Source organism: Nannospalax galili, unplaced genomic scaffold (genome assembly GCF_000622305.1).
Source record: "Nannospalax galili isolate Female #2095 unplaced genomic scaffold, S.galili_v1.0 scaffold717, whole genome shotgun sequence".
Classification (NCBI taxonomy): domain Eukaryota; kingdom Metazoa; phylum Chordata; class Mammalia; order Rodentia; family Spalacidae; genus Nannospalax; species Nannospalax galili.
Window position 1 is genome coordinate 848,963 of NW_008339763.1, and position 25,489 is coordinate 874,451.

The 25,489-nt window shown below is 53.5% G+C and overlaps 3 protein-coding genes across 7 annotated transcripts in view; 1 reads left to right on the forward strand and 2 right to left on the reverse strand.

The window, feature by feature from the left end:
• Window positions 1–5,631: 5,631 nt before the first annotated feature.
• On the forward strand, window positions 5,632–16,014 carry Oplah (5-oxoprolinase, ATP-hydrolysing). Of its 5 annotated transcripts, none has more exons than XM_029564207.1 (27): window positions 5,632–5,764; window positions 6,296–6,519; window positions 6,589–6,780; window positions 7,223–7,322; window positions 7,408–7,531; window positions 7,630–7,825; window positions 7,902–8,067; window positions 8,165–8,303; window positions 8,387–8,454; window positions 8,567–8,862; window positions 9,043–9,155; window positions 9,254–9,424; window positions 9,621–9,758; window positions 10,307–10,445; window positions 10,578–10,690; window positions 10,880–11,031; window positions 11,701–11,861; window positions 11,953–12,054; window positions 12,139–12,313; window positions 13,962–14,146; window positions 14,250–14,396; window positions 14,492–14,626; window positions 14,777–14,926; window positions 15,023–15,180; window positions 15,263–15,423; window positions 15,525–15,622; window positions 15,838–16,014. In XM_029564207.1, exons 2-27 carry the CDS (start codon window positions 6,349–6,351, stop codon window positions 15,982–15,984), a joined length of 3,897 nt encoding a protein of 1,298 aa, XP_029420067.1. In that variant the 5' UTR covers window positions 5,632–5,764; window positions 6,296–6,348; the 3' UTR covers window positions 15,985–16,014. The 5 variants fall into 5 exon arrangements, 4 of the variants coding, with proteins under 4 accessions (XP_029420067.1, XP_029420066.1, XP_029420068.1 ...); XM_029564206.1 differs by lacking the exon at window positions 5,632–5,764 and adding an exon at window positions 5,841–5,954; XM_029564208.1 differs by lacking the exon at window positions 5,632–5,764 and having other exon boundaries at window positions 5,876–6,519; window positions 8,597–8,862.
• Window positions 16,015–16,082: 68 nt separating this feature from the next.
• Smpd5 (sphingomyelin phosphodiesterase 5) lies at window positions 16,083–17,902 on the reverse strand. The gene is given in 7 exon segments (XM_017798493.2): window positions 16,083–16,302; window positions 16,397–16,486; window positions 16,558–16,661; window positions 16,663–16,693; window positions 16,899–16,971; window positions 17,065–17,130; window positions 17,132–17,902. Coding segments are annotated over 7 exon segments (1,194 nt in total). The 3' UTR covers window positions 16,083–16,243.
• A 2,013-nt stretch (window positions 17,903–19,915) lies between these two features.
• Window positions 19,916–25,489, reverse strand: part of Spatc1 (spermatogenesis and centriole associated 1) — a 26,107-nt gene continuing 20,533 nt past the window's right edge. Inside the window, 1 exon segment of the mRNA XM_029564243.1 lies at window positions 19,916–20,245. Within this exon segment, the coding sequence (XP_029420103.1) occupies window positions 19,916–20,245 (330 nt within the window).

Consider the following 25,489-nt stretch of genomic DNA (forward strand, 5'->3'; position numbering starts at 1 on the left):
GGACATTATTCAACAGATCACCAGGCCAGTTGTCTATTCCAGAGTATTGTACTTTTACAAGTGGAATTTCATGTTAAATATACATATTTGAGATTTAGGCATAGATTACTGTCATGGATATATTTGCATAGGTACTATTTACATATATTTACATACATTTATGTAGGTAGTATTTATTAGGGTTTCAAACAGCAGCAGCTTCCTCCCTCCCAAACTGGGTCCTATGGACTTTGGATTTTCAAGCCTGGAAAAGGGAACTGAGCTGATAAGCACCTTGGCCTTTGAAGTCAAGGGAAGCAGATTCTGCTGAGAAGCAGCCTGCCTTTCCTCTGATCTCCAAAGACAAGATAAGCAGATTCTACCTGTTAACCAGAGATTTTTAGAAGCTGTTTATCACAACAGCTTTTCCCTATCTTAAGAGGGAAAAAGTAAACACTTCCAGACCCAGATCCTGCCTGGCAGACTGAACGGAGCAAGGTTTACAAGCCCTGCTTTTCCTGCCTCCTCCTGCTTGATTTTTCCCCCAAACTCTCCCCCCTTCTGCACCCTAAAGCCCCCGTATATAAGTCCCAGCTCACAACCCGTGGGCTGACATCTTTCCCTTCCCCGAGGGAAACGTGTCCCGTGCGAAATAAAGCTGTATCCCGCTGAGAGTTCTATCTGTGCCTCGGTGCCTCCATCCGCTCGCTCTCCACTCCCAACTTTTTACCTATCAGTTCTCTCCACAGTGTATGCCCCAGGGATGGAACTCAGGTCATTTGATGGCAAGAACCTTAGCTTGTTGAGCCATCTCACTGGTCTGTAAGATTCCATTTTCAAAAAATAAAATAATAGGGGCAGGAGACATGGCTCAGCAGTTAAGAGCACTGGTTGCTCTTGCAGAGGACCCAGGAGTGGTTCCCAGCACCCACATGGCTAACTGTCTGTAACTCTAGTTCCAGGGGATCTGATGCCCTCTTCTGACCTCTGTTAGCATTGCATGACACGGGTGCACTTACATACATGCAGGCAATACACTCATATACATAAGATAAAAATAATAAAATATTAAAAAAGAAATAGTTTTCCTGAATATGGAAAAAATGACATTTTTTTCCTGGCATCAAGTGGATTCTTTTGTCTTCTGCTCTCCTAGTTTCTGCTAAGTCAGGTGTTAGTCTCACTGGGGTTCTGGTAGGTGACTAGTCATCTCTTGCTCTCAAGGTTCTCCTTTGGCTTCAGCTTTCAGTTTCTTTTGAGATAGGGTATCATGCAGCCCCAGGCTGGCCTCAAAGTCAGTATGTTAGCCAAGGATAACTTTAACCTCTGATACTCGTGCCTCTTACCTGAATGTTAGGATTATGTGTGTGCACTACTGGGGATTGAATTCTAGTCCTCCTCAGGCTTGGCACACATGCTAGGCAAACACTGTACCAACTGGGCTGCATCAACATGCATGTGGAAGTGAGAGGACAACTTGGAGAAATCAGTTCTCTCCTTCCACCATGTGAGTTCCAGTGATTGACCTCAGGTTGTCAGGCTTAGCGGCAAGTGCCTTTACCCTCTGAGCCATTTCAGCAGCCCCTTCAGTATTTTTTTTTTTTTTTTTGGTCTTTTTGAGACAAGGTCTCCCTGTAGCCCTAGCTGTCCTGGAACTCATTACATAGACCAGGCTGGCCTTGAACTCACAGAGATCCGACAGCCTCTGCCTCCCAAGTGCTGGGACTAAAGGCGTGCTCCACGACGCCTGGCTGCCCCTTCAGTATTTTGACTCTGGTGTGTCAGCTTTGAGAGGCCACCCCATCCTTGCCACATGACACCTTTCAGCAAGGGGCCATCTCCCTTACATGGGATCTCTTTCCTGCCTTGAATCTCTTTGCCAGGAAGAGACCTGTCCTTTGAAGAGCCCACCTGATGAGGTCAGACACATCTGAGATAATCTGCCTTTATCTCTTGGCTGTGCCAATAACATAACCTAGTCATGAGAGTCAAGGTCATCCTATGCACAGGCTTGAGGATGGTGAGGTATATGGCAGGAATGTACCAGGGCCCTTTTTTGGAATGTTACCCATCCTTGTCCACCTCTGGTACTCAGGGTGACTGACAGGGTGTAACTCACTGGGCTTGCCATTTGTTTGAGCTAAAATCTCTAGTGCTGTCAGAAATACTCTGTATTCTCTGGGATTGGGGTTGTTTCCTCCTGGAGCTGTTTAAATGGTCACTCCTGGGTTTCTGTTGAGGGCAGTAGTGGCCAGTCTCCTGCAGTGTGGCTCCAGGTCTCTATATGCTTCTTCTCCATCCTCCACCTTTGTCGCCACAGATAAAAGACTGTCACGGTTTCCTGGGCTGGGGAAGGGATGTGGAAATTCTGGGAGAACGCATAAATGAACAAGTGAAATCTACTCACAAGCAAAAAGGAAAGGATATAAAGTAAACAATAATCATAATGTAAGAAAAGATCACAAAATCAAAACCATATAGAAATATCCTATTACAAATCAGACTGGGTGGAGGAAAAGTCCTTTATAAATATATTTTTTTAAAAAGTCCAATATAAGCTAGGCATGGTGGCACATGCCCTTAATCCCATAGGCAGATCTCTGTGAGTTTGAGGCCAGCCAGGTGTAACATAGTGAGTTCCAGGCCAGCCAGAGGTACATAGTGAGACCTTGTCTCAAAGAAAACAAAACCCCAAAAATTCAATTCCTTCTGTCAGGCCAAATGTTCAGTCTTTGATGGGTCCAACAGCAATCTGCCCTCCTTCTTGTGGCCAAGATGAGATGTCTTCTCCAGGGTATCTGCCCACCTGCTTCACTTTCCAAGTAACAATGCCAGCCAGCCAGCAGCCCCTAGGCCAGCTCACTGCCTGGCCTAATTCTTTACCTGCAGGCCTTTCCCATGTCCTACTGTGTTTCTCAGCTCACTCAGCTCCTGTGTGCTGACCTGCCCTGGTCACTGCTGTCCTTTTCCAGCTCTCATTAGGCCAGAAACATCCTGGTCCTTACAAAGCAGCTCTAATACCAGATCCATGTCTTCATGTGGAGGCCAAGGGGCTCTAGCCAGTGGTCAGTGGCAGGTGGATGGTAGAGACCCTGAATCCCCCACAACCCCTGTGACACACCTGAGCCAGGCTGGGGTAGAAAAGCTTCTGTCTTCCAGGAATTGCTTCCTGAATTCTGAAGGAAACCAGAGGCCTGGGGCAACTCTGGGCACCACTGGTGTCCAGGCCTCAGAGCTAGAAATCAGGGGCAGGTAAGACCAGCTGCAGATAGTCAGAAGACTGGGCCTTGGCCCTGAAGATCCAGAATGCAGAGGCCAGGGCACCTGCTGACTTCACAATGGCAGGGGTCTGCCATCCCTGGCCAGCCTGCCAGCCACCGGCCAGCCACTGTGCCTGCTCCTGGGCATGTCCCTCCTCAGCAGTTATGAAGGCCTGCAGCAGGAGATCCAGCGGCTGGCACAGGAGCATGAGGAGCTACGGCGGCTGGTGCAGCTCATCCAGGAGAACCAAGAACTGAAACTAGTCCATAGGAAGAGGGGAAGCAGCCTGGGCTTCTGCAACTCCAGCCTCCTGGTAGAGGTAACTGCCGATCCCCGGGTTCTCAGGTGTAGGACCATCAAATTCAAGAATGCTGAGAGAGGTGAGCAACGGCAGGTATACAGAATTCTCTCATTCAGAGTGTTCCCAAATGGAAAGAAGTCAGACAAGGGCTCTGCCCTGTGGAGTGTGGCCATCAGTGGCCTATTGGGTGCTGATGGTGGGTGGAGGAAGATGGAGCAAGCTCAGGGAGAGGGTGGAATGGACCCTTGGATGCCCATGCAGGAGGGAGGAGGTGGCATTGCTGAAAAAATGACTTCTGAGTAGAGCTGTAATTAAGAGAGGCATGAGGTTGGGGGACAGCTTTTAAACAGGGAGCAGTTAGTGCCAAAGGCCCTGGACTAGCAGCCAGTTGGCTATGAGGTTGCTTCAGAGGACAGAGGGTACTTCTGGGCCTTGCATGGCAGAGGGAACTTGAGGGCAGACTGTCTCCTGGCTCTGGGCTCCCTGGGCTCCCTGAGTTGACAGAATAGTGAATAGTCCCACCTCTGGAGTGAAGGCACAAAATCTTGGCCAAGGTGAAAAATGTTCAGGTACACACACACACACACACACACACACACACACACACAGAGCACACATTTTTTTGTTTCTGTTTTTCTTTATACTAGGAACAGAACTCAGGGTCTCACATATGCCAAGCAAGCAGCCTACCACTAAGCTATATCCCCAGCCCTTTTTGTTTTTTAATTTGAGATAGTGTCTCACTAACTTAATCAGGTAAGTGATCTCAGTGTACCACCAGGCCTGGCTCTGGATTTACTTTGAAAAAGTTTAAGTAACAGGACTTCTAGCACATTAGATATCAATAAGATAGGGGACACAAGGGCAGAGTGTGAGCACCAGAGGGCACTAGGCAGAGGAACCCTGATGTAGCCTGGGGTGAAGCCCAGAGCATGCAAACCTGATGCACAGCTAGCTGGCCTGCACTGCACTTAGCCTCCCAAGCCCAAGTAGGCTCTGAGAGCCAGTAGGGTGCTTAGGCTGAGGGGCTGAGGTGTTCCCTAAGCCTGTCTGGCCTGGCACATTGGGTGAGGCCTGTGGGTTCAATACAGCTCCCAAGGTCCCAGCAGCTGCTCCTTTGGGGGTCACCTTTGTAGGGCAACCTCACACGGCTAGTTCTTGCCTGCTCTAAAATCCAGAGCCCCCTCCTCTCCCACTCTGGATGATAAATGGTTCCTCATGAGGACTCTTTCTAGGACTGACCTGAGTCCAGCCTCTGCCCTGTCTGCAGATGCCCTGTCCCCCCACTTCCAGCCAGAGTGGACAACCGAGGCTTCCTTGAATCTGTCTTAGGAAGTGTAAGGTTGCCTAGTGAGGAGGATCTCTGCTTTCCTGGGGCTTACACCCCACAGAACAGCAAAGAGACCTCTCAACAATAAACAAGGCTTGCCCTTTTCCTGCCCTCCTTGCCTAGAATTCTCTTTGTCCCGGAGCCTCCTCTGTCTGTCCACTTCCCCCTCCTTTGAGCTAGGCCCACTTAAGGGCTGGGTAAACACACAGGAGATTGGAAGGTGCCCTGGAAATCACCCTGTCTTTATCGGGTGTGTCACTCTGAGGAACTCCCTAGGGGGAACATCAGCTCCAGGTGTGTGTGTGTGTCTCACCCCAGGTGAGACATCAGGTTGAGGTATTCTGAGCCACTTCTGCACTGTGGGGTCGACAGTGCCAGAGTGCATGCTCAAACAAGGTCTTAGGTCCCCTTTGAGGTCCTCCTCGAGATCCCCCTTCATTATTCTCCCGTCGCCCCTTACCCAGTAGCACCCCTCACTAGCCCCCCTCGCGGGCTTCCAGCACCGGGATGCAGTCTGAGTACATTAGAGTTATTATTTTGGGGCGCAACCAGTTGTGCTGCCCTAGAGCGCCTGAAGGTGGGTGTCAAGGTGCCCACGCTTGGCGATCAAGAACCTGCGCAGAGGCCCAGCAGCTCGCAGGGCCAAGGTGCCCTTGAGCCAAAGCGCTGGGTCCGCCCCCACTGGCTGGGCCACTCGGTCCTGCCATCCTTGGATTGCGCTGGGCAAAGAAGGAGGTGCTCCCGACAAGCCGGTGTTTACGCAACCGGGAGGGCAGCGCGTGCCTGGACCAGTTGTGCAGGGGGCGGATTCCGTAGGCTCCTCCCCCAGGTGGGGGCAGGTCCTGGGAGCTGAGCGGTGGAGAAGCTAGGAGCCACCAGAGCGGATTCCGCAGGTGGGTCCGGTGCTGGGCTCCTGGCCTCCCCCCGCCTTCCTGCTTCCGTCCCTAGGCTCCGCTCCCAGTTCCTGGGCTCAGCCCCGCCCCGCCCCGCCGTTGCGCAGGCTCTAGCGTCCCGGTGGCCTTGGCCCGGAAGGTTGCGCAAAGCGGGAAGTGGGGCTCGCCTTACCTGCCATCTCCAATCCAGGTGCCTTTTCGTGCCCAAAGAACCCAGGGTTCCCCAGCCCAAGGATCCGGGGCCCAGCGGCCCCTCCACCTCTACTCCAGGCCCTGGTTTCCATTAGCACCAGGACTCTGGGACTTGGGTCATGGAGTCCCTGGATTGGCAGATTTGCTTTCCTGGCTCCGGCTCCACTTTGTGACCTGGGTCCTACAGCTCCGTCCTAACCTGTGGCTGGCAATTCCCCGGGGACTCTCTTGGACTTGGAATCCACCTGCTTCTTGGAATCCATTCCAGCCTCTGCTTAGAGACCTGCTCTCCTCAGGCATGACCTTCAGGTCCCCCCAGTGACAAGCTCTTCTGTCCAGTTCTCCCAGGACTACCAGCTGAAGAGCCATTGCTGGACTCCAGCTCCACCACCATGGGCAGCCCAGAAGGACGCTTCCATTTTGCCATCGACCGAGGGGGCACCTTCACCGATGTCTTTGCCCAGTGTCCAGGAGGGCATGTGCGGGTCCTGAAGCTACTCTCAGAGGATCCTGCCAATTATGCCGACGCACCCACTGAGGGCATCCGCCGCATCCTGGAGCAGGTGGGCCAGGTCGGCGCAGGGGTGGAGGGAGATCTAACCCCAGACTAACACTGACCATGTGGTCCCCAGGAGGGGGGCATGTTGCTGCCCCGTGACCGGCCACTGGACACAAGTCGAATTGCCAGCATCCGCATGGGCACCACAGTGGCCACCAATGCGCTGTTGGAGCGTCGGGGGGAAAGAGTGGCACTGCTGGTGACACGGGGCTTCCGAGACCTGCTGCACATCGGCACCCAGGCCCGACCCGACCTCTTTGACCTGGTAAACTCTCCCATACTAGCTGGGTACCAGGCAAAGCTTGTACACTGCCCTTGCCAAGGTCCTGTGGGGAGGCCTGTGAATCAGTGATGGCTAACTCCACTAGCTAGCTGATAGGTATAAAGGAGTTTCTGAGCACTGCCAGGAGGACCCTGTGTCCCTACACCTTCCAAGTTAGCCTGTGGTACTCTACCAGTCCAAGCCAGCCACTGTTCAGGGTGAGGGGTAGGAGATAGTCCCATTTGGTTCCTGGGTATGGTAGCTGGTTCCACTTCACTTACATGCCTGGGTGCAGAGAGCAGCCTCCTGGGTGGGCCTTGCTGAATCGTCTTGACAAGTCTTCTGGCTTGTTGGGACACATCCCCTTGCCTGCACTGCCCCGCCCACGCAGGACCCAGCAGAACCCTCAGGCCTGGGTCTCTTCTGAGCCTCTGCCTGCCTTCAGGCTGTGCCCATGCCAGAGGTACTGTATGAGGAGGTGCTGGAGGTGGAGGAGCGAGTGGTGCTGTACCATGGAGAACCAGGCGCCAGCTCTCCTGTCAAAGGTGTGGGTGCTGCTGACTGCCTGTGTGAGGTTCTGGGGGTAGGCAGATCCTAACAACTTTTGACTGGGGCTGTCGGCCCTTTCAGGCCGCACAGGTGACTTGCTCGAAGTACAGCAGCCTGTGGATCTGGGAGCTCTGCGTGGGAAGCTGGAGGGGCTCCTTTCTCGGGGAATCCGCAGCCTGGCTGTGGTGCTCATGCACTCATACACGTGAGTGAGGGCCACCTGTTGTGGGTAGAGGCTGGGGTACCCTAAGGGAAGGGGAGAGCCTGGGTGGGAGGCACAGTGTCACTGGGTTCTCCTTGTAGGTGGGCCCAGCATGAGCAGCAGGTGGGCACACTAGCTCAGGAGCTGGGCTTCACGCACGTGTCCTTGTCCTCGGAAGCCATGCCCATGGTTCGCATCGTTCCTCGGGGACACACAGCCTGTGCTGATGCCTACCTTACTCCCACCATCCAACGCTATGTGCAGGGCTTCTGCCGTGGCTTCCAGGGCCAGCTAAAGGTGAGGCCTGTTGACCACCTTGTTCCAGGCCTAGTCCTGCACCTGCCTAGCACCTCACTCCCATCTTCCCCCACAGGATGTACAGGTGCTCTTCATGCGCTCTGATGGTGGTCTGGCACCCATGGATGCCTTCAATGGCTCCCGGGCTGTGCTTTCTGGCCCTGCTGGAGGTGTGGTTGGCTACTCAGCTACCACCTACCAGCTAGAGGGTGGTCAGCCTGTCATTGGCTTTGACATGGGAGGTATGAAGGTTGAAGTGGGTGTCTCGGGCGGGGGGAGTCATCTGCCAGGTGGGGCTATAGGCCTTGGGGTGACTACCAACATCTCATCCCCCATTAGGCACATCTACGGACGTCAGCCGCTATGCTGGAGAATTTGAGCATGTCTTTGAGGCCAGCACAGCCGGAGTTACCCTCCAAGCCCCTCAGCTGGATATCAACACAGTGGCAGCTGGTGGGGGTTCCCGCCTCTTCTTCAGGTCAGCCCCCATCCCTTCTGTTGGAAACTCTCAGCGCTTCCTTCCTCCCCACCACTACTAATTCCAGTCCTTTATCTCCCAAGGTCAGGCCTCTTTGTTGTTGGGCCAGAGTCAGCAGGTGCCCACCCAGGGCCTGCCTGTTACCGCAAAGGTGAGAGCTAGCATCTCCCCTGCCATCGGGCCTTTCCTCCTCAACGCTGCTCTAGGTCCACCCGACTCCTTCAGCCCCTTCCCTGCTACCCGCTTCTGGTCCCTGTCTCTAGCCTCCAGCCCACACCGTGCTTACCTCCCAGGGGGTCCCGCGACAGTGACGGATGCTAATCTGGTCCTGGGTCGCCTGTTGCCGGCCTCCTTCCCTTGCATTTTTGGGCCAGAAGAAGACCAGCCACTGTCCCCAGAGGCCTCTCGAAAGGCCCTGGAGGCTGTGGCTACTGAGGTTAACAGCTTCTTGACCAGTGGGCCCCGTCCGGCTTCCCCACTGAGCCTGGAGGAGGTGGCCATGGGGTTTGTGCGTGTTGCCAATGAAGCAATGTGCCGGCCCATCCGAGCTCTCACACAGGTATGCCCCTGTACCGCAGAGGTGAGACCTAGCATCTGCCCTGCTGGGCCTTCCCTTCTCAGTGCTGCTCACCTGTCTGTCCCAGCCCTACCCCCATCCATTTGCTCAGTCATCCTATCAATGGGAAGTGGGGGGCTGTCTAGGATAGGTGCTTCTTACTGATGCCTCTTGGATCACCAGGCACGAGGTCATGACCCATCGGCCCATGTACTGGCATGCTTTGGGGGAGCTGGTGGGCAGCATGCGTGTGCCATTGCCCGGGCCCTGAGCATGGACACTGTGCACATTCACAGGTAGGCCTACATGTGAGTGTATCCATGGGCATGTACCCTCAGCTGGGGAGCTGGCTTTGAGGGGTATCTCTCCACTGTTGTGCCACCCCCATCTGCAGGCACAGCGGACTGCTGTCAGCACTGGGACTGGCCCTGGCAGATGTGGTACATGAAGCACAGGAGCCCTGCTCCTTGTCTTACACACCTGAGACCTTTGCACAATTGGACCAGAGACTGAATTGCCTCGAGAAACAGTGTGTGGATGCCTTGCAGGCTCAGGGCTTCCCTAGGTAGGATCATGGGCCATTGAACACAGGGCTGGCATCATTGTCATCATCCTCTTTGTGGTGTACGACTGGAAAACTTTGCAGGTGGTCCTGAGTCTTCATTGCAATGGTCAGAGAGGGACTCCTGGACTTAGGGTAGACAGGACAAGCATTCTCAGGAGGCACTGGGTGAGTACCCCCACCTGCCTTCTGTCTGCAGGTCTCAAATCAGCACTGAGAGCTTTCTGCATCTGCGATACCAGGGCACTGACTGTGCCCTAATGGTGTCTGCCCACCAGCACCCGGCCACAGCCTGCTCACCCCGTGCTGGAGACTTTGGAGCAGCCTTCTTTGAGAGGTAGGCATGCCCTCCTCCTGGGAGCCCAGTGCGTGGTCTGCTAGTCTGGTTGACCCCTGAGACTAACATAGTGGAAGGAGAAAACTGACTCCTCCAAAGTGTCCTCTCCCTCTACCTGTGTGCTGTGGTATGCATGCGTATGCGTGGACAATATATACACAGATAGATAGTAGATAGAGAAATAAATGTAATAATTGTTTTTAACATTGAAAGGCAGCTCAGTTTGTACAGTTGGTACAGTGCGTGCCTAGCATGCATTAGGCCCCAGGGTTTGATCCCCAGTAGTGTATACACAAAATTGTAACACTCAGGCAGAGGCAGGAGAACCAGAAGTTCAAGGTTATTACTCTTGGCTACATATTGAATTTGAAGCCAACCTTGGACTGTGTGATACCCTGTCTCAAAAAAACAAACAAAACACCCCCAAAAAACAAAAACCGAAGGCTAAAGAAACCTTGAGAGCAATGAGATAAAATGACTGACCATATACAATAGAGCCTAGTCTGGTCTGCCTAGTTCTGATTGCTCCCTTGGATGGGTGGGTGCAGGTACATGAGAGAATTTGGCTTCGTCATCCCTGAGCGACCGGTGGTGGTAGACGACGTGCGGGTGAGGGGTACTGGCCACAGTGGACTTCAGCTGGAGAAGACCTCCAAAACCCAGACTGGGCCTCCCCGGGTAGACAAGGTTGGAGGCTTTGCCATGCTGGTCCACCTACTTCTATAGAACCTGGGGAAAGATGTTAATGGGGAGGCCTGGTGATGTTGAGAGGCTCTAGGAAAGGCACCCTAGGAGCCTAGCTCATTCTACACTCTGCAGGTGACCCAGTGCTACTTTGAGGGGGGTTATCAGGAGACCCCTGTGTACCTGTTAGGAGAGCTGGGCTATGGGCACCAGCTCCAGGGGCCCTGCCTTATCATTGACAACAACAGGTAAGATGAAGCTTGGCTTGGGTACAGCCTTGGAGGGGTTATTACAGGGCCCTTTGCAGCAGATCCTCTGGCCCAAGGCTGCAGAAGTTCCATCACTGGGGTCTCCCCTGGCATGGACCTGTGACATCCTTGGTTGGGAGGAGGTTCTGGCTAGGCTTCTTGTAGCTCCTCTGTGTCCCCTGCCCCCAGCACCATCCTCATAGAGCCAGGTTGCCAAGCAGAGGTAACAGAGACGGGGGACATCCGGATTTCTGTGGGAGCTGAGGCCCCCAGCATGACAGGCACCAAACTTGACCCCATCCAGCTGTCCATTTTCTCACACCGCTTCATGAGCATTGCTGGTGAGTAGCCACCGCTGTCCTCCCTACAGGGCCGATCCTTGTGGTGTAGGACACGAGGGCTCTGTATACTGGGCGAGAGCATGCATGGGTGGGGTGGTTGACAGCACTGGTCTTGTCACATACGTTAACGTGGCAAGGTGTGCACCAAGGGGAAAGACAGGGTCCTCCCTGGTGACAGGGGAGCAGCATGGCCTTGGTTCTAAAATCGTACCACTGCTGCAAGCCCCAGGCAGAGCAAGCACCTTCTTCACATCAGGAGCCATGTGATCTGCAGCTATCTAGGGGACAAAACACAGGTCTCTTACTGTGAGCTCATCTATGCAGAGTCAGGCCGTGGGCTTTTAGGAGCCCAGGGGTTTGTGTTTGGGGACCAGGCCCTTGATGTACCAGGCAGGAAGGTTGTGGAGAGAGGCCCCAGGCTTTTGCTGGAGTCCAGGGCAAGCTAGAAAGGAAGGCAGTGCCCTTTCCAAAAACTAAAATACTCCTGGCTGTAACCTTACTGCCTAGGTGGGCATGCTGCCACCCTGGTCTTTCCCAGGGTACAGGAAATGCTGCTGGGTCTTGGGTTTGGGCCTTGGAGGCTTTGACCTTGTGGGTCCTGCACCTTTTCCTGAGGCTGTGCATGTGGATGATGGGACCATCAGGTACTTGGTCACTCTGTACCCCCAGAGCAGATGGGCCGCATCCTACAGCGAACAGCTATCTCCACTAACATCAAGGAACGCCTCGACTTCTCCTGTGCTCTCTTTGGGCCTGATGGGGGGCTCGTCTCCAATGCGCCCCACATCCCTGTGCACCTGGGTGCCATGCAGGAGACTGTACAGTTCCAGGTGTGGTAACGGCAACACCCTTCCTTCTGCCCCGTTCCTAGCCCATGACCTTGCTTTCCTTCTCTACTCTGCACTTGCCTCCTGGTTTCAGATCCAGCACCTGGGGGCTGAACTCCACCCTGGTGATGTTCTGCTCAGCAATCACCCCAGTGCAGGGGGCAGCCATCTTCCAGACCTGACTGTCATCACACCGGTGAGGAATGCTGCCTTGGCTGCTGTTAGGGGCACAGAGGTGGCTGGTGCAGCTGACACTTGCTTTTGCTTTCCACCCCCTTAGGTGTTTTGGCCTGGCCAGACAAGGCCTGTGTTCTATGTGGCCAGCCGAGGGCACCATGCAGACATTGGAGGCATCACGCCAGGCTCTATGCCTCCCCACTCTACCACACTGCAACAGGAGGGTGCCGTCTTTCTGTCCTTCAAACTGGTCCAGGGCGGTGTCTTCCAGGAGGAGGGTGAGCTAGAGTAGGGTCACAGAGAGGATTCAGCAGGCTGGGATGCATGGCTGCTACCAGGAACTAAGCTGGGCAGGAACCTGATACATATAGTCCATCAGACTTGCCTTGAGGGTTGGGGGAGACAGGCGGTGACCTCTCAGGGCAGTTGTAGATCATCTCAGATTATGCAGAGGAGCTGAGAGATGAATTCTACCTGGATCCAGGATGGCCTCCAGAAGGATAGCTGTGGGACACTCAAGGGGCAGAGTGTATAGAAAGGCCTGTTTCAAGGCTGGCAGCTGCTGCAATCCACACTGAATCTGGGGACTGCAGGATCCTAGAGAACCTTCTGGGCCTGGGTCTGAGTCACTGGGCAGTGGGGTGGCTGGAGCTGCACTAGTCTGCCTGTGCACCTACTTGAAGAGTGACCCTGAGGCTGGGCAGAGTGGTCAGCTGGGGCATTGGCAGTCACCATTAGTGATAGTGAGCATCCAGCTGGTGGAGGATAGAAGGACCTGTTTGGGAACTCAAGAAGTTGATGGAATCTGGAGAGGGGTTCTTGAGGGGTAGTTTTGGACAATTGCGGGATGGAGGCCCTGCACTGAACAGAGAACAGCTTCAGGCAAGGTGGGGGCACTGGAAAAGGCAGCACTGGTCTGAGGTCACAGGGTTCTAGAAACTCAGAAATGCAGAAACTCTGAAACTCCTCAGAGTTGAGGTGATGTGGGCAGGTAGAGAGTGGGAGTAACAGAGCCATATGCCACTGTGGGTACCACAGACACAAATAGGGTAATGGGTAGATCATGGAGACAGGAGTGCAAACACATGGCAGAGGATGCAGTGGCTAGTGGGACTCAGAGAAGACCATGACCCAGACTGGAGGGTAAGGGGTTCTCCCCAGGTGTAGTCAGATGGCAGAGCCTCACCCAGATCTGGGAAACCTGAAGGAGAGGGCAGCACAGACAAGTGTTTGATTCTCTTAAGGCACTTGGTTGTGGAAGCCAATTCGAATGGGCAGAACAGAGGACAGGCGTGTGTGTGTGTGTGTGTGTGTGTGTGTGTGTGTGTGTGTGTGTTTCAAGGATGTGCTTTTTTTTTCCCTGAAAGGAAGTGGGGGGTGGGTGTAGAGAAAGCAGAAGGATGAGCTTATGAGCTTGCTAAGGCTCCACCCTCCCCAAAGGCCCTTCTGCTTCAATGAGGCAGTTGTTTGTGTGTGAAAATTAGAGTGGGCAGAGCAGAGGAGAGGCGTGTGTGTGTGTGTGTGTGTGTGTGTGTGTGTGTGTGTGTGTGTGTGTGTTTCAAGGATGTGCTTTTTTTTTCCCTGAAAGGAAGTGGGGGGTGGGTCTAGAGAAAGCAGAAGGATGAGCTTATGAGCTTGCTAAGGCTCCACCCTCCCCAAAGGCCCTTCTGCTTCAATGAAGTCAGTGGCACAGCTGTTTGCTAAAGATGTTCAAGGATGCTGGGTCATAGGAAAGAAAAGCCTCGGCAGGAGGGTAGAGCCTGCAGCCCTCAGAGCACAGGGGTTCCCAACAGGGGAGGTGGGAAGCCAGTGGAGGGCCAACAGGGGGTGTGTAGTAGGTGTGGAACAGGCAGGTACCTGTTCCATCACCTCACCCAGACAGCTGAGGGCATGGAAAGTGGCTCAGTGGTGACCCTGTCCATCCAGCGGTGACGGAGGCCCTGCGGGCACCCGGAAAGATCTCTGGCTGTAGTGGAACCAGGAACCTACATGACAACCTGTCAGATCTCCGTGCTCAGGTGGCAGCCAACCAGAAGGGCATCCAGCTGGTGGGAGAGCTGATTGGACAATATGGCTTGGACATAGTGCAGGCCTACATGGGACATATTCAGGTGGGCTTGGGAGCAGGAGCATATGGCAGTGCTGTGGCTATCCCCAAGGTAGCTGGGTCACCCTGAAGGTGGCATGGTTAGAGTTAAACCCTCTCCCTGCCAGGCAAATGCTGAACTGGCTGTACGAGACATGCTTCGGGCTTTTGGAACTGCCCGGCAGGCCCAGGGCCTGCCCCTTGAAGTGTCTGCAGAAGACCACATGGATGATGGCTCTCCCATCTGCTTGCATGTGCAGATCAACCTGAATCAGGTGGCATCTGGGGGAAGCAGGGAGGGCACCAGCAGTGGCATCTGGGGCACGACTGTGTGGTTGCTGATGGCCACACCTCTCTCATCCACCGGCAGGGTAGTGCTGTGTTTGACTTCAGCGGCACTGGATCGGAGGTGTTCGGAAATCTCAATGCCCCTCGGGCCATTACCTTGTCTGCCCTCATCTACTGCTTGCGCTGTCTAGTGGGCCGAGATATCCCACTTAACCAGGTTTGCAGGGATGTGCTTTGAGGTCAGCAGGTGGACCCCAAATGTGAGGTCACCCTGAGGACAAAGCCCAACATGGGCTGAGACTACAGTGGGGGCGTGTTTATCTTTACTGGAGCAGGACGAATCCCTAATCACCCTGTCCATGCACAGGGCTGCCTGGCTCCTGTACATGTGGTGATTCCTAAAGGCTCTATCTTGGACCCATCCCCAGAGGCAGCAGTGGTGGGTGGCAACGTGCTCACATCGCAGCGCATAGTGGATGTCATCCTGGGGGCCTTTGGGGCCTGCGCAGCCTCCCAGGTGTGGTGGACTTGGGTCTGGGGGCTACTGAAAGGCAGGGTGGGCAGCAACAGATGCCCTCACTAGCCAAATGCCTTTATTGCCTGTTTTCTGAAGGGCTGCATGAACAATGTGACCCTTGGCAATACCCGCATGGGCTACTATGAGACGGTGGCTGGTGGTGCGGGTGCAGGCCCCGGCTGGCATGGGCGCAGCGGCATACATAGTCACATGACCAACACACGCATCACTGACCCAGAGATCCTGGAGAGTCGGTGAGCGTACACTCCAGGTGCTAAGCATTTGAACTGGGGGATGAGCTGGTGCTCACCTCTGCTGTGCCACTCACCCGCACAGGTACCCGGTCATCCTACGCCGCTTTGAGCTGAGATTGGGCTCTGGGGGCCGAGGCCGCTTCCGGGGAGGTGATGGGGTGGTCCGAGAGCTGGTCTTTCGGGAGGAGGCACTGCTGTCTGTGCTTACTGAGCGCCGAGCCTTCCAGCCTTACGGCCTCTATGGTGGGTGACCCCCCCAGCCCTTCCGTGCCTTCTGCCCTGCCTCCACCTTCACCGTGGCCCCTGCCTCCCTGGACATCCCCACGCCTTGCTTCTGCTTGTAGGGGGTGAGCCTGGTGCCCGTGGCTTAAACCTTTTGATCCGAAAGGATGGTCGCAAGGTGAATTTGGGCGGGAAGACGTCTGTGACCGTGTACCCTGGGGTAAGAGATGTGTCCTTGTTGTTCGTCCCTCCTCTCATCCCTCAGAGGGTGAACAAAGATGCACAAATAATCAGACAGGGTCTAAGTTTAATTCGACTCCCCAAGGGAAAGAGGGCCAGTTACTGGCCTCAGTGATCCACAGGAGTGGTTGATTCCATATCCTTGCTGGGGGACAAGGCTATACCAGTGCTGAACCTGGCCCTTCCCCTCCACAGGACGTGTTCTGCCTGCATACTCCTGGTGGTGGGGGCTATGGGGACCCTGAGGACCCTGCCCCACCCCGAGGCTCACCCCCACAACCTCCTGCTTTCCCAGAACGTGGCAGTGTTTATGAGTACCGTTGTGCCCAGGAAGCTGTGTGATAGGCCAATAAAGATCCTTTGAGCCACCCAGTTCTGGGGTGTGGTGTCTCATGGTCTGTGTGGCTTGCTGGGGGCCCGCTGAACTCAGTAAGTGCCAGAGCTCCGGGAGGCCGTCCTTGCCCGAAATGAGACCAGCCCTAAGCATAAATCCTGCCTCCAGAAGATGGAGCAAGTGACATTCAGTAGGCACTGGGGGGGGGCCTCGATTAACTAAGGCTAGCTAGTCTGTGCCAACAGTACCTGGCTTCAAGGACCTCTCTTACCTTCGAAGCATCTCTGGGGAGGTGTGGTGCAGCGTGGAAGTACTCAAGATTGTTTCTGTGGAAATCCATGGAGGGTGGATCAGTGACAGCCTTGCGGATGGGCATCCCCCCCAACCTGCCCTTCCCCCTCCACTCGTCAGTTGCAGTACCCAGGGCCCAGGGCTGCTCCTGGCAGATGCCCAGCCGGCAGGGGTCCTGGAAGCAGTTGAAGATTTTGGGCCCCTGCTCCTTTGCATGATCTGTGAAGGAAAACCCGGCTCTTAGTGGGCGGGGCCGGGTCTCTTGGCCCCGCCTGCCCCCAGCTTCTCACCTTTTGAGCAGTTACCGAAGTTTAGGTCACCCAGCACGCTGAAAGCCACAGCTTCACCACTCTGTCGGCTCTCAGCCTCAAGCTCCTCCACTCAGTCTAGCAGCTGTCGGCTGTTGGTAGCGCACATACCCATCCTCTGGGGGAGAGGTGTGATTAGCTTAGTCGGGCGTGGGAACCAGCCCCACGGCCAGATCCTGATCTGTGTACCCACCCGGGCACTTCTTGGGATGTTAGGGGCAGTGAACAAACATTGGGAGGTAGGAATAGAGGTGAAGATAGAGGCGACTGCCTACTAGAGAGGAGGGTGGCCACGTGCCAACAACCCCTCCTGCAGGGCTCACCAACTGGTGCCTGCAAGTGCGTGCAGTGCAGGTATCCCACCACACGGCGCCCGTCCAGGATGCCCAGCTGCACCTGCAACACCACCCACAGTCCCAGTTCTCCTTGCTGGTTGGACCTGCAGCTAGCCCCCTCCCTCCGAGGGCCCACTGCAGCCCGGGCTAGTACCTGAGCAGACAGTAGACCTTTGGAAGCAAAGCCATCTTCGTGTCGAGCACCAGGGAAGCAAGAAAGGTGTGGCACGCAGCGGTGGGTAGCGCGAGGCCAGTAGAAGCCCGCTGCCCAGTACGTTGAAGTATGGCGGCCCGGGTCGTGGGCCGACTGTGCCCACATCATACAGTACTGGACCCAGATTCGGGGCCAGTAAGTGCACCAGGCGACGAGCTGCACGGAGATCGAACACTTCCTGTAGGCACACGAAATCCAAACCCGAAGGTCTCGTGGCCCTCAGCACCCCGCTGGATGCCCCAGGCAGCGGCTGGCTGCAACCGGTCGCCCCATAGAGAGAAGTTTGAAGGCTACTGAGCAGCATGGTACCAATGGTCCCCGCGCGCGGCTGGCTGTGCCACAGGTTGCTGAAGCGTGCCAGCCCGTCCGGGAGCAGGCACAGACCAGCAGTGAGGAAGGCAAAGCAGCGCAGGCGTTCGGCAGGCGGGTGCCAGGGCCGCGGCGGCACCCAGCGGAGCGGAGGGGGCCGGTAGCCGTAGGGGCGGCGCCAGGCCTGGAGTGGCAGCCAGAGCGGCGGGCCTGGCAGCGCCAGGGGCTGGCCCGCCACCGTGAGCACCGGCAGCGCCGCCCCGCTCTTTGCTAGGACTTCGCCCCGCTCTTTGCTAGGACTTTCGGCCACTCCGAGAGGTGCCCAGGAGCCCAGCAACTGGTCCAGAGACCAGAAGGCGGGGAAGAGCAGCACGCAGGCCACACTGTGCAGGGCTGGCAGCTCTGGGTGCGCGGAAGGAGAAGGCTGTAGGGCGTCAGGGGTCGGGGACCAGTCGAGTGGGGATTGCATAGTGCACCAGGCTCCTGGACTCCTAAACGTCCGGGAGACTCAATCACTTCCAGGGTGCCAGTCGAATCGTAAGAGAGAGCTCGAGCAGCCGGAGGTCAAGGTCTAGTGGCACAACCGGTGCGCGCAGCTGTTAAGGCGTTGCGACCCGCGAGCCCGGGTTCCGAACGCTGCCTCCACCCGCTCGGAACTTCTGCAGCTGCAGGCAGGAAGAACAGAAAACCCTGACCTCACAGCCCCGCCTCAGCTCCTCCTCGCGCCTCCCTGCCCATTTAGCCTGCAGAGAAAAACCCAGGGCTCCCGCCTCATGCGAGGGGATGTGAGGTGCAGGCGCACCCACTTTGAGCGCGGGCCTGAGTTGTGAGCCTTTCATTCAGCTCCCCACCTCTCTGTCTCTCCTCCTGGTCGGTCTGGCTGCACAGCAGGCTGGCTCACCACAGCCTCTCAAACTGCAAGCCGGTGCCAGTGCCTAGCACCTGAGTGTAAAGACCCCACACCAAGGACCTGCTGTGGTTGTGGCCTGTGATCAAGGAACTTTCAGTGGGGGAGGCTCCATTACTTTTCCCCCCTGGAGGTTGCTTGCCCGGGCACTGAGCCAGGTGGAAACCAGTTCCTCATTCTGTGAGCCCTGTAACACTGACTAGGTTCTCACAGGAGTGTAGCCTTGGTTTCCAGGCTTCTCTCTGCCCCCTTGGATGTCCACCTTCTTAATTGCAGCTATGAGCCAGCACTCACCCTGTTATCACACAAGAAGTGCCTCTTAAGTTCCCCTGCAGGTTTGTTTTGGCTGCCCTTCCTCAGATGCCAGGGAGGTAGGGGCACTTTTGAGCCTTATCTGGCCAGGCAGACCACAAAGATATCTCTGGGTGGAGTCCTTTCCCATCTCTTCCCAGGGATTAAGCAAGAGTCTAAGCTTCTGGCTGAGGCCCCTAAAGTCCCCAGACCAGTTAGAGTGGCATGGCAGAAGGCAGTAATCTCTAGGGCCTGGCATCTCAGCTGGAGGACTCTAGCACACCTCATACCCACTCTGTTCCTGGACTCTTGATTGGTTACTGACAAGGTTTGAATTCAGGTCCTGTGGCCCCTCCATTCCTTGACTGGCAAGCACTGGTATTCTGACACCCTGGTGATTGAATTCTTTTTCTTCTCATCACAGCCCTGACTTCTGCACTGTTTTGGGAGGCAGACCAGAGGCCACTCCAGGCTTTTTTATCTACCCTGCCCTTCTCATGAGTCCCCATAATCCATCCAGGCCTAGTCTACCTTTCCTGTAGTACCACAGCCCTCCCCACTTCAGTTAGGAGTTCTCCTCCAGCACCCAGTCTAAGCCCCTATTCCTCCTTTCCCTGCCTCATCCTGCTTTTCCATCTAGCCCCATGTCTTCAGCTCTTGGCCATCTCTGAATCCCCCATGCTTCAGGTCTCCAGATCTCTGTGGAAGAGGTCTCTTTCCAAACATCTGGCATTTTTGGAAGGAACTACCATCTTCCTGGATGCCCCTGCCCTGGTTTGGATGAAGTGGTTTCTGGCTCTCCCTACTGCCCACCTGCCCCCAAGGTCCTGAAGCTCCCTGCCCCTCCTCCCTGTCTCTGCCTAGCAGAGAGACTACCCTCCTTTCCTGTGCCACTCCTTCCCTACTCCTCCTCCTTGAACTCACAGAGATCCATCTCCCGAGTGCTAGCACTAAAGGCGGGTGCCACCACACCTTCCTAGCTTCTTGCTCCTTTTTATTCCAAGTCTCAGAACGCCTTCTGCTTCAGTTACCAAGTGAAAGGGACCTGGGGGCCTTCCATTCAATCCCATTCAGGTGCCTTTGAGTCTTGATCTGGGAGGTCTCTCCATGAGCCTTGTATGGATGTGGACCTCTAGAGCTGGCGAAGACTGAAGGTTCCTGGAGAGACGCCCACAGGAGGAGGCAGGTGTGGCATATATCCAATGATGAGTCTCTGTGGGAAACTTTAATGGCCATGCACAGGGGTATAAGGCAGAGTGAGCCTGGGCCAGCTGGGCACCAATGTTACCAGATGAACATAGGTTTGCCATCATCATGAGCCAGCTGGTTGAGGCAGGAGAGCAGCAGGAGGGCATCAGTGAGCATGCTGGGGTGCACAGCCTCCACCAACACATGCTGCAAGAAGTCCACAGTGTAAGAGCCACCTTCAGACGCTGCCAGCTCGGGCCGCTCACGCAGGAGACCATAAGTATTCACCAGCTGCTCTGTCAGTGCTGGGTGCACCCGTCCATTGTAGTCGAGACTCTGCAGCCTGTTCATGATGTTCACATAGCGCTGTGTGAGTGTCTGGCATAGGTCCTCATCCAATTTGTGGTTACTGGGGTTCAGGGAGGCCTGTTGGGAGAGAGGCCATTAGGGACCTCCTGTACCGCTCTGGCTCATAGGCAGGCAGGAGGAACAGAGGGAACAGAAAGGACGAGAAAAGGAAGTTGTTTTATATGGCTGACCACCACCTGAAGTGATGTACCTGGAGAAACTGGGATGCATAAGGGGTCTAGGAACATCCAGGGGGCTGAGCCTGAGGGTGAGGCATCCGAGGCAGGCAGGTTCAGTGGCTCCTCAAAGCTCCCAGGACAGCCATACGTACTGCTTATTCTGTCCACCAAGGATATGGGACTAGGTTAGAGTCACCAGGGACTGAGGACAGGGACTATGGCTTTGAGTCTGGAGGCACAGGGGGCTCTTCATACTCCCAGAGTTGCCTGATCGCAGAGTTTGTGGGCCTTTTTAAGTATTGGCAGGACACTGGTATCGGGCTCACCCGGCTTCTGTTCTCTCACTGTTGGTGGTCCTCCTGAACATCATCTTTCCCAAATTCCCTTGTAGTCAAGGTACTCAGGTTTCTACCCAGCACGTGGATGTGGGTAAGTAGGTGGGACTTCCACATAGGGGTGAGTGCTTCTGCATAGAAGGTGGTACATGCTAGGGGGCAGGTCTTTAGGGACAGCTGTACTCAACTGGGGGTATCTGACTGGGTATCTATCTGTGTCAGTCTTGGGACTGTGGTGGCCATGGTGTGTCCACTAGGAAAATCCCTTGGTATGCTGGCATTTTTCTGGACAGCATCACAAAAAGCCCATTTTTGTGTCCTTCTTGGAGCTGAACACCTGAAAGTTGTAATAAATCCTTATCCATTTACATTGGCTGCCTATAACCAAACACACTGGATGATTTGCCTAATAAGTGGGAAAACATTTAGTGTTCTTGTCAGATACACTCAGGGAAAAGTTGCCTGTATGACCTGCTGCTTTTAAATACTTTGTCAAAAAATGTAGCTGATGTAATCTGAGATAAGGAAATAAATGATATATGGGACTAAGGGCATAGCTCAATGGTAGAACACTTGCCTTACACAAGGCTCTGGTTTGACCCCCCAGCATAAGAGAGATGGCTCTCCATCTCAAAGAGATGGAAGATGGCTCAGCAGTTAATAATGTGTGCTAAAGCCAAGTGTGGTGGTGCATGTTTTTAATCCCAGCACTATGGAGGCAGAGGCAGGCAGATCTCTGTGAGATGGAGGCTATCCTGGTCTATATAGTGAGTTCCAAGTCAGCTGGGGCTATAAAGGAGACACTGTCTCAAAAACAAAAAGGTTTGTACTGCTCTTGCAGAGGACCTGAGTTCACTTCTCAGCACCCATATTAGGTGGCTTACAACAGCCTCCAACTCCAGCTCCAAGGGGATCTGACCCCTCTGAACTCCAAGGGCACCTGTACATGTATCTACACACAGACACACACAGACACACAGACACACACACACACACACACACACAATTAAAATCTGAAAAAGGGACTGGAGAGATGGCTCAGTGGTTAAAAGCACTGGCTGCTCTTGCAGAGGACCTGAGTTTAGGTCCCAGCACCCACATGGAGGTTAACAACCATCTGTAACTCCAGTTCCAGGGGATCTGACACCCTCTTCTGACCTCTGTGGGCATTGCACAACACAGGTGCACTTATATGCAGGCAATACACTCATTAAAATATTTAAAAATCTAAAAAAAAGAAAAATGAAAAGATCTCAATAGGCAGATATACATAACTGGATTATATGTAATTATATGTAATTAATGTGTGTTACATACATTCCATGTATGTGAGTGCACCTATGTCATGCAATGCCTGTAGAGGTCAAAAGAGGGCGTCCAATTCCCCTGGAACTGGAGTTACAGATGGTAGTTGCCACGTGGGTGCTGGGAACTGAACCTGGGTCCTCTGCAAGAGCAACCGCTGAACCGTCTCTCCAGTTCCAATAGGTGCAATTTTTATGCTTTTTTTTTGAGACAGAGTTTTATGTGGCCTAGGTTGGCTTTGAAGTTGCTGTGTAGCCAAGCTTGTTCACTTGATCCTCGTGTTTCCACATCCCAAGTTCTGGTTTATGTAGTGCTGCTAGGCAAGCACTCTACCACCTGAGCTACATCCAAGCCCTGACTTCTATGTTTTTATATATCAGTTTATCAGTATAATACATCAGTACTACAAATTAAAGGCATAAGTGGCCATGGCTCCTCATGCTTGTAACTGCAGCACTCTGGAGACTGAGGCAGGAGGGTTGCCTCAGGTTCAAAGTCACCTGGTCTACATAGTAAGTTTGAATCTAGACAGGGATACACACATACCAAGACCTTGTCTCAATAAGTAAATAAATACAAACAAGCAAATCATTCAATCTCTGGACATGTGGTGTACATTTGTAATCCCAACTCTTGGGAGGAAAAGGAAGAAGGACCATTGCAGGTTTGAGACTAGCATGCTCCGCATAGTGAGTTCCAGATTAACCACGCTACTTGACAAAACCTTGTCTCGATAACAAAAAATATAAAAAAGGAACAGAAGCTGGGTGTGGCGCTTCATGCTTGTCATCTCAGCACTCGGGAGGTTGAGGGAGAAGGATTGCGAGTTCGAGGCCTGCCTGGGCTACATATCAAGACTCAAACAACAACAAAAAAGAAGTGAGGGGAAATAGTTTATAACTGTCTGCATAGTAGTATGACTGTCTACAATGAAAAATCAAGGTGATGACTAAGGGCTTGGATACCTAAGGTAAGGTTTGGGTACCAGATCAATATGTAAAAGTTAAACCATTGTTAGCAGATCATCAGGAGGCAGTAAGGACTGAGGTGGGTATAGTCAATGTACCACTTGCCACCCTTACACTGCCCTTATTTCCCTCACATGGACACAGCTGGACTCATGCTTCCTAGGGTTAGGGTGTTAAGAGGAAAGGCATTTCAAACATCTCTACAAAGTTCTTTCCAACTGAGTAAAGGGGTCACAAGATGGAACACTGTGACCCCTTTTGGGTAGGTTTCAAAGGTAGCAGCATATCTAACTGGGTGTAGTGGTATACATGTCTGTAATTCGAGTACTCAGAAGGCAAAGGCAGGAGGATCACAAATTCAAGGCCAACAACAAAACTAACCCGATCCAAAATGTAGTGTAACTGCATGATCTAATTTAAAACAAGACAGCCAGGTTCAGTGAAAAGTCAGAGTGGTCATCAAACAAAAAGGCCTAATTAGAGTCTTAGCCCACTAAAGTTGTCCAGCCTTGTAAAGTGAATGGCTTGTAGGGACAATTTCAGGGTTGACTAGGGTTAGCAGGTCTGGGTAGAATTTAGGGGTTTGAATCACCACTGCACTGAGGAAGGGAAACTTTGAGGAAGGAAAATAAAAGCTATGCAAAGAAGAATTGGATGCAGGTGGGACTCAGCAAAACACCCAGCCAGGCAGGCGGAGACCCTTGAAGCCAGGAGACAAATGTATGATTTCCAAATGTGACCAGACATTAGCTGGCCTTCAGAAAGCCCAGCTCCAGGAGGCAGGTCTCTTTCTCTGCAGGTGGGTTTCAAGGGGACCTGCTTCTAGGAGGAAGAAGAGTCTCTGGGTCATTGCTGATAGAAAATGAGGCTGTGAGTCTGGAAGTGGTGATGGAGGCTCTTAGGCAGATTGTCCAGAATGTTGTGGTGAGGTCTAGCACCTCTGGGTTAGTTACATGAGACCTTGTTTTAAAAAAAAGTATAATCTAGAAATCATCTGTTTAACCCATAAGCCAAGGCAAAACTATTCAAAATTTGGACCAGTTTTCCTGGAACTTTAACAGATTCTAAAACAAGTTGGAAAAAAAAGAGCCAGGACCACACAGAAGAAGGCTGGGGATTGGGGGCTGGCTCAAATGCTGGGGATCAAATATGGGGCTTTGTGTATGAGAGACAAGCACTCTGCCAACTGAGTTAGGTCCCCAGCCCCTCTTTATTTATTTTTAATATGTGTATAAGTGTATTGCCTGCATGTATGTAAGTACACCTGTGTCATGAAATGTCCAGAGAAGGGTGTTGGATTCCCTAGAACCGAAGTTACAGATGGTTGTTATCTTTCACCATGTGGGTACTGGGAGATAAACCCAGGTCCTCTGCAAGAACAGCCAGTGCTCTAGCTGCTGAGCCTTCTCTCCAGCCCCATAGCCCTCGTTTTAATGTCAGGTACCCCGTGGCACTTTGTGGTCTTTGTCGCTCATGTCAGTGAGCTCTCTTTGGTCGAGTTTCCAGCTGATGATGGTCCACTGGCCTCTAGGAGCACTGCTTCCCTGTCATAGTGCAGATTGGCCAAGGGTTTGGGGTCGGACAGACCAGGGAACTCTCACAGATACAGGTCTAAGAGGGATGGAAGCAGGTACTGGGCAGCCCTCCTTGGCCTGGTCCTGCTTGGGATCCTACAGCTCTGAGCTCTGGAAGGCTGAGCCTACTGCCATCCTAGTAGATTCCTGTGAGGTCTCCATAGATTGGCTGTGACTCTCAAAAGATGTGCTCAGTTTCTGCTGTCATCTTGTCCACACAGTCCTCTGTTTTCTCATCCTTTGTCCCTCTGGCTGGCCCTGGAGTCATCCTAATACAATGGGGCCCCCTCTGTCCTGTTGGTTTCTGGGTCTAGTCAGGACTTGCCCATGCTTGGGAGAGGAAGTGTCCCACCATACACCATCTACCATGATCACTTGCAGGAGAGTCAAAGATTCAAAAAACTTTAAACCCTAGAATGAAATACAGAATATGGAATATATGGGGCTGGAGAGATGGCTCAGCAGTTAAGAACACTGGCTACTTTTGCAGAGAACCTGGGTTCAATTCCCAGCACCCACACGGCAGCTAACAACTGTCCATAACTCCAGTTCCAGGGGATTCAACACCCTCTTCTGGCCTCCATGGGCATTGCATGGCACAGGTACGTTTACATACATTCAGGCTATACACTCATACACATAAAAATAAAATATTTTAGAGATGGAGTATAGACTACTTTTAAGGCTTTTTGTTGGGGAAAGATTTCCTAAGAAAGACATAGAATACAAACAATATGGGCAAAGGCTAACAGTTTTGAACACATTAAAATTAAGCATCTGGCACTCCCATCCTCAGACCTCTTGGGGTAAGTCTACAGCGCAGCCCTCCGCGCTTTGACTCCCCAAGCCACATTCACCCTTCCATCTCCCCCGCTGTTCTCTACTCCTAGTTTGGGCCCTGCGCCATTCCTAGTCTTGGGGCCCGAGACACTTGGGGAACCAATACTGCTTCCTGATCCTT